A 16105-nucleotide genomic window follows, 5' to 3' on the forward strand; every position below is an offset into this window, starting at 1 on the left:
GGGTTTAACAGGGCTGAATATTAATCTACAACCCTGATTTAGCTTGTTTCTCTTTTTGTCTCTCATCTGTACAACAATGGCAAATTAGTTCTGCTGAAAAGCAGATGAAAAGCAACTTCCATGCCAATCACTGATGCATGGATTATGGGGTCAGAGTGCTCATCTCCAAGTAGCAAAAGGTGTTGGTCCTGAATCTTTGACTCTCACCCCAAATCCTGTCTCAGTTTTAAGGCTTTTCAGAGTCTGGGCACTTATTTTTAACGGTGCCTTGCTCCCGCATCTGCTCTTGGCTCAGGCTGCCATCCTGTATACATTTTCCTGGGAATAAGCCCTTTTGTACACAATGGAAGTTACTTCTGAGTAGACAAGCAAAGGATTGTGCCATCAGTCTCCGTTTGAGCCCTGCCATCAAAGTTATGCCCTCTCCTTCCTCTCCAACCAAGCTAGTTCTTCACAGAACCATGAAGCTTTTGAAATTGAATAGCCTTGGGACAGCGGCTTTGAGCCACAATGAGTCTTAACCCTTATGTGTTGTAGGCTGCTGAATATAACATCTTTGAAGGTATGGAGCTGCGTGGAGCCCCACTGGTTGTCATATGCCAGGGGAAAATAATGATGGAGGATGGCAACCTTCATGTCACACAGGGGACAGGGCGTTTCATTCCTGGCACTCCTTTCTCAGACTATGTCTACAAACGCATCAAAGCACGGAGGAAGGTAAGATGAGCATGGACAGTCCTGGGAGGTCGGGGGGGGGGAAGCCTTGGGGTGCCACACCTGTGGGGGAGGGATTGCTGTCGCTCACCCTGACAAAAACCAGAAGTACTGTTTAACAGCCCTCCATAGGCCTCAGAAGGCTGTCAGGGCCAGGGGATGCCGCATGAGGCCCCATAATGCTAGTAAGTCTTCTCTCCGGGGGAGGAGAGCATTTTGCTGTCCTTTGTCCTCAGACGACACAGAGGCCAGGTCTGCAATTAAAGATGAGGAAGTTCTGTTTGGGATAAAAGGTTCTAACAGAAGAGTTATATCACTTACTTCAGGAGCTTATTTAAGCTCCATGCTATCAGTGGCACAGCTCCATTCCATAGTGTGAAGGTAACACCAGAAGTTCTAGGTCATGTGGGAGGAACTTATATTGCCACTTCACCAGCATTGTCCCACTTTCTGAGAGGGGCAGCATCTTTATTGTGGGAGCTACTGCTGTATGCTCTTCTACCTGGCCTTGATCTTCTGACATTTAAGGCACAGGAAGACTCATCCTGTAGTTGCTTTGACACCAAGAAAGTAATGTGAAAAGGGATTCTGTTTATCACTAATCAGAAATGCATACCTAGCTCTGCTTTTGTTCCCCTAAGTAGCTTTCTTTTTCATGTTGCCTTACTAGACAGCATTCTTTCATCATGGATGAGGCAGCATTTGTGAGTTCTTCTGTTGCTTCTATAATGCCATATGCTGAAGAAAAGACAAGCGAAGCCAAGTCACCCCCACCATTCTATTCAGTGACTGAAAGTGCTAGATATCTGTGTGCTAGAGATACCTAATGACCTCTGCACTGAAAGACAATTGTGGAAAGGATTCTGCTACTTGTGGATTCTGCTAATTGTGGAAAGGGCCGTGCTACTATTAATGCTTTATTTTCTCTGACAGATGGCTGAAATGCATGCTGTGCCCAGGGGCCTGTATGATGGGCCTGTCTTTGACCTGACAACTACACCTAAAGGGGGCACCCCTGCCGGTTCCACTCGGGGATCCCCTACCCGGCAGACACCTCCAGTCAGGAATCTCCACCAATCTGGATTTAGCTTATCAGGTAAGCACTGAAACATGGTGCACTGATTGAATTCTGAATCAGCTGTAGGTAGAAGACAGCCTAAAAAGTGCCACTTATCTTCAGCACCAAGTGTGAAAATCTTAGAAGATAATGCTTCTTACAAGTCAGAACTTGCTGTGGAATGCATGACTTCCTCTTGGCCATTATTTCATTTACTGTGGACTTTCCCCTGAGGGTGACTGTAACACCTCTCGGGAACTAGTTATTGGTAATCTGCCAAAATAAATTTTGTGCTAAAATTTGAAAGTTTGAGAGGTGGCAAGGCCAGGGAAACTGTCTTCAGAGCACTTGGTTTCTAAGGAGACATGGAAAAGATCTATGTACTTGCCCTTTCACCATATGACTGTATCACAGTCCTGTGAAGAAAAGCTTTTAAGTTGCCTTTTCCATTCTCTTCCTTTCCATCTTGTATGTACTGCAGGAACCCAGATTGATGAAGGGGTCCGCTCAGCAAGCAAGCGCATAGTAGCACCCCCAGGAGGCCGCTCCAATATAACATCTTTGAGTTAAGCATCCAATAATTAGGGAGGGGAAGGGGAAACTATTATTTGAGAAAACTAAGCAATGGTACCTTGATATTTAAGAAAGAGAACAATGGAGAAGCGTTACATTTTTGAAGAATCAGTAAGCCTCAAGCCTTATGTTTCATAAATGCTACTCACTACCTAGCTTTAAAAAATATTGCGGGTTTTCTTTTTTGTTTATTCATAGCCTTAATATTTTCCCTTTTTTTTTTTACATGCATGCGAATCTGACAGGTGACTAAGTTAAGAGTATGTAATTGTACATGGTGAGTGCTTGTGTGATGACACATTGTAAGAAGGGAATTGGAGAAAGATGGGGAACTAATGACATGAGCAAGCTGACTAGTCAATGTACTTGGGTGGAATCAACCAAGAAGTTTAGTGCTGGGGAAGGGTGGGGGCAAAAGGTGGTGGGAGCAGGGTAGAGGGAGGTGGATGGGGGGCCAAGTAGATCTGTGTATTGTGTCCATGTTCTTCTGTTTCCACTCAATGCTGTCAAGATATAGTTGCCTCAGAGCAGTATGTGAGGCTTTGGAAAGCTCAGCCATCTTTGTAATGGCTTTGTTGTATCGCCTCTTCCGGTTAGAGGTTTTATTACTTCGTACATTTTATTGAATAAAAAATTGAAAGGAGCAGTGCTTTTTAATTTATTTATTTATTAAGAGTTTTATACCCTGCCTTATACCCTCAGAAACCCACCCATTGGTTTACTGATATCAATAACACAATAATCTAAAAACAAAACCAGAATTTACATTAAAACAGTTAATTAACAGTTTAAACTTAAAACCATTTAAATAAAAATGACAGCATATAAAGCAAGGACTGAAATAACAAATTATAAATAAATACAATTTTTTTTTTAAAATGAGAATTGGAAAATAGGCTTTCACCTAGTGTCAAAAAGATGGCAAGGCAGGAACCATGTGAGCCTTTGTAGGGTGACCATTCCATAACTGAGGTACCACAACTGAATTAGTCTTTCTCACTGCCACCCACTAAACCTCGGATGGCTGAAGCACTTTGTGGAGGACCTCCAAAAAAGATCTTAGCATACATGCAGGTAACAAGGTAAGATGTGTTCTATTATCTTCAAATTCATCCTTCTATTGGTGTTCATTCCTTTTGGGAAGGGTGAATGGGACAAAAGATGCAACTCTAGAAACCAGAGAAGCAATATGCTGAATTAGTGAACAAGCAAGCTGCTCACAAGCTTTTGAAGTTTCTGTCACCTGATTGCTTCCACATTACAAAACACACACATCAGTTATTGACCTGCGCAAGGAAGTCATGACATTACCTTCATGAGACAGCGTTTGTTTTAGCAGCTGTTGGAGAATCTCCTCAGTGATTCTTAAGATTCCTTTCTACTTTGATCAGTGGAAGATGGAGGACAGAGCTGGAGCCAGTGAAGGCTTTTTGAGCCTGTGTAGCCCTGTTGATCCCTGCAATATGTTTCCATGATGGCTTCGAAGTTAGGTGAGAAATGCCTGGTGTACCACAACCCCCACAGACCACACATTTGTAATGTTTCTGTTCTGGTCCACTGCCATTTGCCATACTTGATTGACAGTTGTAGTACCAGCATGAGCTATGCAGGCTGCACAGTGGCACTTGTGCTGTGAGCCCACAGAAAATTCATTATTTGTCAAGTACCTGCTTGCTTTCTATGAACAGTATCTGTTTTATTTTTTAAGAGTCTTGACAAACATTATAGCAATTCTTTGGGTATGTAACATAAAGAACATAGCTACTTCAGAGAATCAGATTCAAATTGCTGCAACTGTGAGGCTGTCATCGTGCACATTTAACTGTATTGGTCAAACCAATTAATCCACCTTATCTGAAACCCTGCCTTGTTCAAGACATGGTAGAAAATTATCTCCTGCAAGGAATCGCAATAAAGGAGCATTCTGTTTCTGCGGCTAAATTTGTTGTGTATGAATTATGGGAGATCCAACACATATCGGACCCATAGGATTACGCTGCAGTTATCTACCTGCCATAGTAGAGAGCAACCAGGATCTGTTTGGTGGCATAAAAAACCACCATGATTAGAGGTGTTTGTTTCCACTGAGTAACATAGGATTACAGCCTAAGTTATTGAACACAGTGGGCTTACTTCTGAGTAAAATAACACCGTTTTCAAACACCTCGAGACATGATGTCTTCCCATCTTTCCCTGCTTGGCCCTTGCCACAACATTTTCAGTAAGGTGGTTTCAGGCATGATCTCTGTGTTCTACTACTTTCATAGGAAGCTGTCACAGTGTTGGGCTCCCCCCCCCTTTTGTTATATCCTCTCAGTGAGTGGGAAAGTGTGGGAAGAAGAATGCTGGTGATGCTGTGCTTTGAAGTGAGATGCCCTTTCTGCAAGACCTGGGTTGAAGTAAAGTGGAAATGTCCTTCCTGTAAGATCCAGATTGGAAGGTAGAGTGAAACTGAAATAGATGGAGAAGTCAGAGGATTGCTCAGTAAGAGGAACTGATAATTTAGATGTTGGTGTGAAGAGTTACTGCTCTGAGAACCAAAGGGGAGAGAACCTGCCAGGTGGCCTGTTATCTGATGAGCTGGGGGGGGGGGGGCTGAAAGAACAAAGACCAGGTGTTGTCAATTTGGAGCTACGCCAGACAGCTATGTCAGAAGAAGAAGCCAGGTGGGATAGCAACAGAGGGGCAAATCATGACTACAGAATTAAGGCTATTTAAGTGAACTGGACCAAAAAAGGGCATTAGCTCTGTAAGTGGGAGAAGTGAGCCTAGAGTAGGTGGTTCTTGACTGGAGTGCAGTGGGATGCTCTGCCAGTTTGAAGACCAACCCTGCACATGGGAATCTGACAATTTAGTCATGTAGTAATTAATTAGCTGTTTTTTGCTGCCTTTAAAATGTATGTTTATCACTCACTGTTTGGAACCTCCCCTTAGAGCTCCAGCATGTATTGTGGAGGGATTTCCCCTTTCTTACTAACATGGAAAAGCTTTAATAAACTTTTTAAGGAAAAGCTGGAGTGCATGCTTATTGGTTGGCCAGAGGGAATGGGGCTACCCCAAGGAACCGTTGGGAGGTTGGGTAAAATATCTGATAACCTGGTGATTCCTGTCTGTGGCCAGAGTCTTAGGGTGGGTGCACTTGGTGGCTTGGTGCCCGAAGTGGGGTTAGGACACATACACTTGGGAATTCTGTAAACTGCAATCCCTGTTGTCCCAGAAACCCTGGAAGCCATTGGCCCTTTGGAGGAACAATGTTACACAAGCAAATAAAGCTTTCACCATATACTGTGGGTAAAACCAGAGGCCTTGCAATACTTGGAATTGTCCTGTAGATCACGTAAGGAGGTGAGTGAGGTGTCAAGAAATGATTTGAAATATTATTTCTTTGCTGAATTATTGAAACTGTCTGAATTTAAGAGTGCCTGTCATGATATGAAATGAAACAAAGAAATGTCTCTCTGGATTGACAATCATGAAAACCATAACACATAGTTAAGATGAACTTTAACTAAAAAGCTCAACTAATGAACAAGTAACACACTCTTGTTAATTTTAACTGCAGTTCCCACCCTTACTTATAGGTTACAGCTATAAATTTTGCATCAGTTTAGAGATGACTGAAATTTTTGTACTATTCCTTGTTGCCACAAGATGGTGCCAAATACCCAAAATAAAGGTCAGTGAGTGGTCCCTATTGTCTGTAAGGAAGGATAGTACAGGGTAGTACATACGTGCACAGTCCTGAAGGCAAAATGCTAAAAAGTATACTGGCTCGTGCTCTTAGCAGAATTTCAGGAACCAAATACAGCAGGTTTCACCAGAGATTGATCACACATTTCAAGAGTGATAAATCTGGTGAGAAAGCCGAATCTCATGTTTCTGCAACATGTTGGGTGAGGGGGTATTTCCCATTCTATATCTAACATGGGGGCGATGCACTTTGTGAATTTAAAAACCTTGAACATTAGCATGCCTATTGCATAGTACTTCTGTAACACTTATTATACAAAAAAGAAATTCCTCACATTTTGATACAACAGGCTGTTTTTTCAGGTGGCTTCCTATTATTCTGATTACAAATGTCTTCCTTCACAAATGGCAAAAAAATGAGCATTTCCAAGGCTCATGTTGGTTTCTGATGAAGATAGTGAATCATATGCTCTCAGATTGAAAGAAATGGAAATTAAAATTGGGCATATTAATCTAGCTAAACATGATTAGACATATTCATGGAAGACTGGTGAAATCTTTTGGCCAAATGGTATCTTCATTCATGGAGTTCCCTAAAACTAGGCTGTTGGCATAATGGTGGGTTGATTTGGAATTTACAGGGAGTTTTATTCTAACAGGACATTCAAATTCCCCACCTGGTTTGAAGTGGTTCGATCCATTCTCTCTCCTTGTTCTGCTACACATGTAGCTCAAGTCTTAGAGAACGTATCAGATGGTTTGAGCTAATAGGGTTGGTGGTCATGACCGTGATAGCCATGGAGGAAGCTTGAACCCAATTATCTGAGGTTAACTGTATGTGGGTTTCCTGCCTTCACTTCCATGAATTGTAGCCATAGCAGGATGAAGTTAAGAGGTGCTGTCCTTGTAAGCAAAACACTAGATAGCAATACATAATGCATTGCTAGTTACCTGAGCCCTTGGAATTCCTGATTGTGCTGATCACTTAAGGGACAAGATGTTGCTGAGGTTTGGCTGCCGTTAAAAGCAGTAGTAACACTTAGTAATGCAAGGTGCCAGAAATTCCATTGTGTTGTCCCAGCCCCTTCCCCAAGCAGCCAACTAAATGGGACAGGAACTCTCAAAGCAGTGATGTCACTTTTCATGTTTTGCACTGTTAATATTGGGGAAGAGATGGTACAGGGTTGTTGGCTCTTGCACATGGCGAACAGTTCTTGCCTTATTAGAAAGGCAAATATTTTTAAATGTGAGGTTGATGGGCAGTGATAAATAGCTCTAAAGTAGCTAATGTTCAAAGCTCAGATAAGAACTTTGGCTTAAAGTTTCACAGAGGGGATCTTTTCTTAGCACAAAGGACAACTATATTCTTTTGGGAATAGAAAGTAGTTGAAAAGAGCAGGACAGAACCCCCTACACTGAACTGGCAAATCTTGGCTGTCTTCAGGGACTACTGCAGCTGCCTGCAAAACAAGTCAATGCACTGGCTAGACCAATGATGGTGAACCTATGACATGCATGTCAAAGGTGACATGCCATTTTGTTTTGGGTGACATGCTATCATTCACCAACACCCAACAACTGAGTTTTTTACTTGTATTTCATTTTTGTAATTCTGATTATTCTTTATATAATATACAGCGTCACATGTGATGGGATTGTTTTTTGTTTTTTAAATAAATGAATATGTTAAGAATTGTCTCCTTTGGTGGTGGTGATGGTGGTATAACACGCCAGCAGAGTCAAGCTGGGCATTTTCTGAATTTTTGACAGGGTGAGCCCAAAATGTTTGTTATCACGGGGCTAAAGATGGTCTTAATTTTCCAACTGAACAGTTATCCAACTACCTTTAGGTAAAGCGCAAAGCAGTCAAAGCAAGTTACCACTGAATTCCTTTTCAAACACCTGCAGGAATTTTGTAGACATTACAGTGATTAAATAACTGAACAGTTTTTTCCCATGTCTGTCCATCTCTCACCAACGTCGAAGATGAAGTAAAAATCTGCCTGTTTGAAATGGTCTTGGCAGATTGTATGGTGAAAGTCTTGATGCCTGCTATCACCCCACACATAAACACTTCCATGCTTTGCTCTCAAAGTTACCAAATCTTTACCAGATCTTTCTGACAGTTATTAGATTGGCAAGTATGCAGTACTACCAGGTTGTGTATGTTGCCCGGATTTGATCCTCAAACGAGGTAATCTTCCACTTATCAGGGATTAAAAGAGATGTGGCCAGGTTTGAGACATTCACAAAACTGACTTTTTTTTTGTCAAGTGTCACTTTAAGTGTGAAATGAAGAGCTGGGAACATTCTGTTCCTTTTTGATTCTACTAAAGCAGCTATCAGAAAAGTGAATGAAAGAAGTATGTGAACTTCTTGTTTTATCTGCATTTTTCTAATAAAACAAGCCACAGAGGAAGTACAATGCTATTTGTGTGCGGCCAGCCGTCTATAGCAAACTACTGTACAAACATTGGGGCACACTCTAGGGGAGATCTCCTGTGCTATCCTTAGTGAATAGGTGCAGTGGCAGAGCATAGATCATGTCCTTGGTGTGCTACGAATCATTTAGAAAAATCTGTTATCTCCAACTAATTGCCACAGAAATGAATTGCTCATGAAAGAGTTCTCTTTTCCAAAGATCTGATTTACCTGTTACTATCGCATAGTGTTTAGAGATCCAACACAATTCTAGGTACTGCAGAGAACGCAGAATGCTATCCAATGAGATTACAACTCACTTTAGACAGAGAAGAGAAGGATAGAGTATGGGGATCAGGAACTGACCTTAGAGTAGCAAAAACGTTGAAAGGGAGAGAGAGTAAGGCTAAAAAATAATACTAAAATAGTGGGTAACACATAGCAGCCTTAGTATAGCAATGCAGGGCTAATCTACAATGGGCTGATGGGCTCATAGGCTTTTTATATAATAATAATAACTAGGTATTTATATACTGCCTTTCTGGTCATCAGATTACTCCTCTGACTTTATGCAAGGTGTTTTACATAGGCAGGTGTTTCTAAATCCCTCAAGGGGATTTTTACAATCATAGCGGTTCTCTCTTTCAAGAACCAACAACATTTCAGAATGGATCTTCCTGGTTTGGTCTCACTTCTGGCTTCCAGTTCTCAGCTGCTTCAAGGTCTCGCCATTCTCAGCCATTTAGGCAGCTGCCGGTGTCCTTGAACTGGCGCCCTTCTGATGTTATCTTCTGGCTAACAGAGGCTCTACCCTCTAGAGCAGGGTAGAGGTCTACCAAACCCCGGCCCTGGGGCCACATGCCGCCCTCGAGGCCTCTCAATGCGGCTCTCAGGGAGCCCCCAGTCTCCAACGAGTCTCTGGCTCTCTGGAGATTTGTTGGAGCCTGCACTGACCCGATGCAACCGCTCTCAGCATGATGGCGACTGTTTGACCTATCGTGTGGGATGAGGGCTTTCTCCACTGCTTGTTTCACATCCGTGATGCAGTAGCGGCAGCAAAGGAAAGGCCGGCCTTGCTTTCTGCAAGGTCTTTTATAGGCTTTGAGCTATTGCAAGACCTTCATTCATTCATATAAGTTCATCTTTAATATATTCATTTATGTAAATGTATTCAAATTTTAAATGTAAATTAATTCTTTTTTCCCCCCGGCCCCCAACACAGTGTCAGAGAGATGTGGCCCTCCTGCCAAAAACTTTGGACACCCCTGCTCTAGACCAGACCTCCTGCCCATATTCTGGTTTCCCTTGTGTTGGGGTGCTCCTTGGCCACATAACAGTGACCTTCTAGAGTCCTGCATAGTAGTCTTGCTACCTTCTTATCTACTGCTATGACTAAATGAAATAGGCAATGACTAAATGACATGGAAATTGTAAGTTTGTCTGCTATTCATTAGTCAGACATGGGTATTGGAGTTTTGCTGAAGTGTCATTCATTTGGAAAATAGCTTTCTGTTCATGCCCATTTAGCAGGCAGTTTTTAACAAGACATAACCACAAGTGGGGGGGGGGGGTGAACCTAATTTGTATCGCTTAGAAAAGGGAAAGACAATACAGTATAAGTGTCTCACAGAAGGTTTAATAGATCTGTTTATAAAATGGAAGAAATTTCCAGTGACATTCATGTATTTTTACTAAATCTGTTACAACTACTCACCCATTAATTTATGACAACTGTCTTCTTCCTTATTCCCTTTCTGTGTCAGAGGAAAGGACACAGTCTAACCACGTTCACGTTGAATGTGTGTAAAGATGCAGATTTAATTTGCCCAAGAAAGCACTCTTAGGAGCTCATTGTTTGAACGGTATCGCAACATGTCAAACATGTAACTGGAAAACCTATTCCCTTTTGCAAAAAACAATTGTTTCTTTCTGAGTCCTTAAATTACCACGACAGCAACCAGTCTGCTCAAATGTGAAGAGCTGTCTCTGTTAGTTCCCTCCCACCTTTGCAAGGATACAGAGCCAAAACTCAGTTAGGGGTGCAAATCATACTTAAGGACTTTCTATGCAATCATTTTATTTCACAATAAATTCAGCTGTCCTCTAGCACTTCTACTGGAAAACCCACTTCCCAACACTCAGACCAGTTACAGGGAAAATGAAGTTTTTTTTTCCTCTGGCTAGTGTACATGTTTTGAAAGTGAGTGCTTCATTTACTGTATTGGACAGTACCTGTGACAGTACCAGGCTACTCTACAAGGAGCCACTGTACAAGTGATGGCCTTTTCATATGGTGCACGACCACTACACAGGTCAGGCAACAGTACCTCTCACTTAAGCCTTAAAAGGGGGCGAGGGAATCCTGGCTGGGTTCAAATGCAGCAGGAAACTGATTTCCAGGTCCATCACTAAGAACTTACCTTCTTCAATTCCAACTATAGGAAGAAGGGGAAAGCATTTACTTCTGCCCTGAAGTAACCACAGTTCTGAATCCAAACTCTCAAAATCTGTGGTTTACTTCAAATCATAATTAGGGGAAAAACAAACCATTATCACTGTGGTTTTTGGTCCTTGAAGTAAACCACAGGTCCTGTTTTTGGACATAACACGGAACAACAGTTTAACATGAAAGTAAAAGCTGTTTCCCTGGAGGAAGCAGAATCTGTGACTTGCAGAAGCTCCTTCAGGTAATGGGAAAACATGCTTTCTTGTTATGTATGAACCAGGTCACTGGCAAAGCTTTACCTTGCCCCCTACAGTGTGTCCCATTTTGTGAGTGTTTTGGTTTTCCTATGCTGCCAAATGTCATTTTTTAATTTGTGAAAATCACAAAGGCACAGCTCCAGGAAGTCTACATGAGGATGAAATGTAACACAAATGGATCTAGAGTGCAGTTAGTATAAATACAGTCTAGTGCTGATAGTGTTACCTGCAAGGTTGAATAAAACTGTTAAAGGGCTCCCTATATTTCTTTTGATACTGTACAGCGGCGGCTCCCTTGATCTACTGGGCCATTGGCCACAGTTCCCCAATAGGGCTACAATCCTATACATTGTATAGGGCAGTGGGTTTTTTGCAAAGATTCTGCTGCTGCCCTGCCTGGTTTCTGTAGCTCCCCCATGAGCCATGGCTCACAGTTTGGGAACCACTGCTGTACAGCCTGACAAATTTACCTCTGACCAAAATGGGGAGGGGACATCTAATTCTTTTTACTGCCAGATGAAAAGCAACGCCTTCACCAGTCCACCTGGTGCAGCAGGCCAGGCAGAATGATGACATAGGCAAGGCGTAGCCGAGGGTCTATTGACCATCCCACTTTACAGGATAAACAGAATACAGCACTGCCTTAGAGCTTATTCAGGCAACATCTATGAGACTTTTCTGTACCAGGATGGAAGGGTCATTTTGTGATCATCTCTACGACTGAGCAATAAGCTCTAAAGACATTTCTTTTTCGAAGGTTACAGAGGAGCGATATATGAAAGCCAGCTGGAGAACAGTGTCCAGCAAGTCCTCATGTAAAGTCGTTTTGTTTTAAGTCATTTTGCTATAAACATGATGAGCAAAAAAAATTGATTCCTGGCCAGGCCACTGTCTGCACATTCTCCCTGTGTCTATGTGGGTTTTCTCTGGGTTGGCATGCTCACATTTCTTTCAATGTTTACTATTAGAAGTGTTTGGGGTCTTTATTTAGAAGGTTGGTGATGTTTTTGTGACCAGAAATATGCTGTAGGAACGCAAATCTTGTTTACATATATCAATTCACCAATGGTAAAATTCGTTTAATTCTAAGTCTTTTTCTTTAAGATTGCTGTTTCCAAGAACCTATCAATAACTTCAAGTGAGGTCTTGCTGTACTATGAAAACAATGCTTGGCTACAATACTAGGCCTTATCCATATCAGACTTCTCAAGTGTAATTATTACATCACACACTGAAGCCTGCTGTGAAGATCTCTGCTACTTTCCTCAACCATTTCAGCCTTCTTGCCTGGTAGAATTCTATGGCAATGTTGTCTGCTTGGGAACTGCTATGCCTCCTTCTCTAGTCTTTTGGTTAATTTCAGAATAGAGTAGCTGGGAGCCTGAGCTATAGCCAGCTACCTGGGTCTGCTCTGTTTGGCAGAAGGAAGTCAAAACGTTTTATTGAAAATTAAATTGAGGATTATTTTCTGCAAGGGGTGCACATAAAAGAATTGTGTGTAATGTAGCCAGTGGGACTTAAGAGAACATCTTTCTCTTTATTTCAGCATCCAAAAGCTATTTTACCTCAATTTCAAGCAGGGTGGAAAACAGATGGACTGAACACCCCCTCAAGTGCAGTTGTTTCCCAGTGCATGGATAACACACACATTTCAAAAGCATATCCTGGATGAAACATATATGAATAGAATGTCTTTTTCTGCACACAGAAGTCATCCAGTGGGCTCGTAAGTCAAGTTGCTTGCTGGATTACCCAAATGGATGACAAGTCCAGCAGCTGTTTGAGGATGGCAATTAAAATGTAAAATTTAGAATTTTGTGTCTGAATTTGACAAACCAGTCAATATTTGACTTCTTCCCTGAAGTGAATGGGATTAAAAATCACGCAACTTTGGTTGGCTTCTGTCTGCGGCTTCTGTCTAAAATTTGCATTTTAGATACAGGACACACCTGGAAATGAAAGGCCACCAGAGGGCAGTTGACTCTAGAATAGTGGAATCATTAAGCCCATTTTAACATGAATTGCAAACAACCTTGGGAAAGACTTCAGCTTAAACTTGGGTAAGACTTGCTTTCCACATCCATGCCATGAGTCACTCAACCAGACTAGCCAGTGAAGAAAGGAAGGAAGGGGAGAGGAGGAAAAGAAAGGAAGTGGGGGAGGAGGAGAATGGACTAGAGATGCAAAAAAACTAGATCTAAAAAGTAAGTAAATGTCTGTTTTTCCTTGAAGGAACTAATCTCAGCCATGCCAAAAAGTAGAGGCTTAGGCCATTTAAAGCTTGGTAAACTTCACCAACCCCATTTCCCCATGCCCCAGACAGCTCTTAACAGATCTGAAAAAGACTATCAAATAGTAGCCTAAGCTACAAGTGTAGCACATTTACCTAAGAGTATGGAGCATATCAATGACCTTAGGGGGCCATGACCTTTGGCCCTTTGGCCAAATGACTAGAGTAAACAGCATTCTGGTTGTTCCTATTAGATGCCAACTCTGAAGCACATTTAAACTCCATTAGTATCCCCTACTAACACCAGTGGTTGGAGTTGTCTATGACACTTGCTGGTGAATTCTATCTAAAAGCAGCTCCAAGTGGAAGAGCTTAGCGAGTTACTACTGGTAGTTTATGCCACACTAAATATCTTTGTATTTAAGGTCTCCTTGCTGCTCTGACTTGCCACCAGTTAAGTTTCTGAATTGCTTAGTGGCTCAGTGTATGACCACTCTCAGATCTTCCGTTTTGCAGCTACACTGGATTAATCTTAGATTGCTAGTTACATATATATTGCCAACAGTGGAAACACCCAATAGGAGACTATTTCTCCTCACTGGATGTTTTGAGCTGGTATACAGGGTATAAGCTAAAAGTCAGAGCAGTAGCTGGTGCTGAGAATGTCGATATTGAAATCTGTTGCCTGGGATTTGCGCACTTATAGTTCAAGCCCACCTTTTTGAAACTATTAAATTATGTGGCCACCCAATTAGCAAGCACCTAATGAAGGCCCTATAGGCTTTTCCATAGGCATCTGACTGAACCCTGACAATTGGTACTCCCAACATCCTGCCAACATAAATGCTACATAAAGAAAACAGGAACTTTCCATTCTTGTTCCCTTTTTGGGGAAAGTATACCATACTCTTTCCCGTTTATGGCAAAGTTCTTTTTGTTTTAAAAACCAGAAAAGGCATAGCATGGGAATCTGTGCCTTATTTACTGTAGCTAAAGACTAGACCTCAAATCTTTCTGGTGGGAAGAGACTAGGAAGGGCACACCGGCTTCCAGACTCGTCTCCCCAGAGCAAGATGCCTGCCTTGTCTCAAGAGCAGTGTGCAATGTGTCATGCTCCATTGACTAGCTAAAGTAAAGCCTGAACCTTCAATAGCAGCACCAGAGCAGAAGCTAAGCAGATTTCAAAGATTATTATTCTGGTCATCCACTTCAACTTCTTCCTGGTTGTCTTTGGTTTGTGCCAGTGTCAGGTTCTCTTGCATTTCATTATGCTGCCTCCTCATCCTAAAAACGAAGAAAATCACATTCAATCCCACAGTCAGATCTAGCAGCAAAATTGCTTGCTTGTCATCTGAATTATATCTGTAATTTCTGTAAGCATCACATGGGAAAAATCAGCCTTTTGTGAATACAGCCTCTTTGCTGGCATGGAAACTGGCAGTTAGGAAAGTCCCATCTCATCCCATCCACTTCAAGCACTCCTTGCTTGCAAACTACCCCATGAGGACTCTTGCTCATTTAATTTCTCAGGCCCTCCTACTGATATGCAGAGGTGCAAGTTGATAACACCCACTGTGTTCAGGTAAACAGTATGATGTGAAACTAGAATGCTACTAGTTGGAGACAAGGCCTGGCAGATACCATGCATATAGGATTAAACCAGTGTTATTCAAACTGTGAGGCGCAGCTCTTAGGGAGGCGCCAGGAACTCAAAAGGGAGGTGCGAGATGTCTCCTCCCAGCAATACAGTCACACCGCTGGGCAGAATACGAGCCCGTCTTTTGCACTTTTTTTTTTAAGTAGAAGAAATGGGAGTTGCTCAGCTGTGAGAGTGGCTGCTGCTGCCCCGCCCTCTTCTCCCTCCACTCCGAGGCTGCTGCCTTCTGTGTTCACTGCATGTTGTTTCTAAAGCTCTTCGACTCCAACCCCCATCTGGCAAGTACTGAGCATGCTCAGCTTGCAGTCCTTAACCCTCACTGATCCTTGTCTGGTTGGTTCCTAGTTCCTAGCCTGGGATTGCTTCTCATCAAAGTGAAATCTATCTTTTCAACCCCCTCCCTCTTCCACTCCCCCCTTTCAATCTCCAAACCTTCCAGATTTCCTCCCCCTCCCCAAATAAAACACTTCCCAGGGGTCTTAAAGTTGTTTCCATGCAGTTGGCAAAGGGGGGAGGGGAGAGACAAGCACACACTTTACTTGGCCCGGAGCAGAAAAAGGGTACTGTTTTTAAAGTGATTTATTAATCTTCTTGTTTGATTGAAGAGGAAAGGCTATATTTTTAAAGTGATGAATCTTGCTATTTGAAGGGAATACTTATCAGCCATTGATTAAGTGATTGCCAGCCCAATCCTATCCACACTTTCCTGGGAGTAAGCCCCATTGACTCTAATGGGACTTACTTCTGAGTAGACATTCATAGGCTTGAGCTGTGCATCTCCTAGTATAGGAGACAAATCAGCTTCCTAACCAAACCCTTATCAGCTCTGATATATTTTCATGGTCTATTTTTGTTTTCCCCACCAGCTGTTGGAAAAACTTGATTTAATTAAATTAATAAAGGGTTCAATCCTATCCAAGGAGAATGGGAGAAATGACTAGTTGGACTGGGGTCCACAGGGGTGTGTGTGTGTAATGTTGGTCAGACTGGTTGTTCACAAAGTTCATTTGATAAAACAATTCTACTGGTATGCTTACAAAGTTAAAAAAATGAGTCTTCC

The 16105-nt window shown here is 42.2% G+C and overlaps 2 protein-coding genes across 3 annotated transcripts in view; one reads left to right on the forward strand and one right to left on the reverse strand.

The window, feature by feature from the left end:
* Positions 1 to 2987, forward strand: part of DPYSL3 (dihydropyrimidinase like 3) — a 71155-nt gene extending 68168 nt beyond the window's left edge. For both annotated transcript variants that reach the window (XM_066618360.1, XM_066618361.1), the window contains exons 12-14: positions 538 to 717; positions 1648 to 1810; positions 2253 to 2987. In XM_066618360.1, the coding sequence (XP_066474457.1) occupies positions 538 to 717; positions 1648 to 1810; positions 2253 to 2341 (432 nt within the window). In that variant the 3' untranslated portion in view covers positions 2342 to 2987. The remainder of the gene's footprint in view (positions 1 to 537; positions 718 to 1647; positions 1811 to 2252) is intronic.
* Positions 2988 to 10083: 7096 nt separating this feature from the next.
* Positions 10084 to 16105, reverse strand: part of STK32A (serine/threonine kinase 32A) — a 98829-nt gene continuing 92807 nt past the window's right edge. Inside the window, exon 13 of the mRNA XM_066617345.1 lies at positions 10084 to 14672. Within this exon, the coding sequence (XP_066473442.1) occupies positions 14570 to 14672 (103 nt within the window). The 3' untranslated portion in view covers positions 10084 to 14569. The remainder of the gene's footprint in view (positions 14673 to 16105) is intronic.

The sequence above is a fragment of the Tiliqua scincoides genome, chromosome 2 (assembly GCF_035046505.1).
Source record: "Tiliqua scincoides isolate rTilSci1 chromosome 2, rTilSci1.hap2, whole genome shotgun sequence".
Classification (NCBI taxonomy): Eukaryota; Metazoa; Chordata; class Lepidosauria; order Squamata; family Scincidae; genus Tiliqua; species Tiliqua scincoides.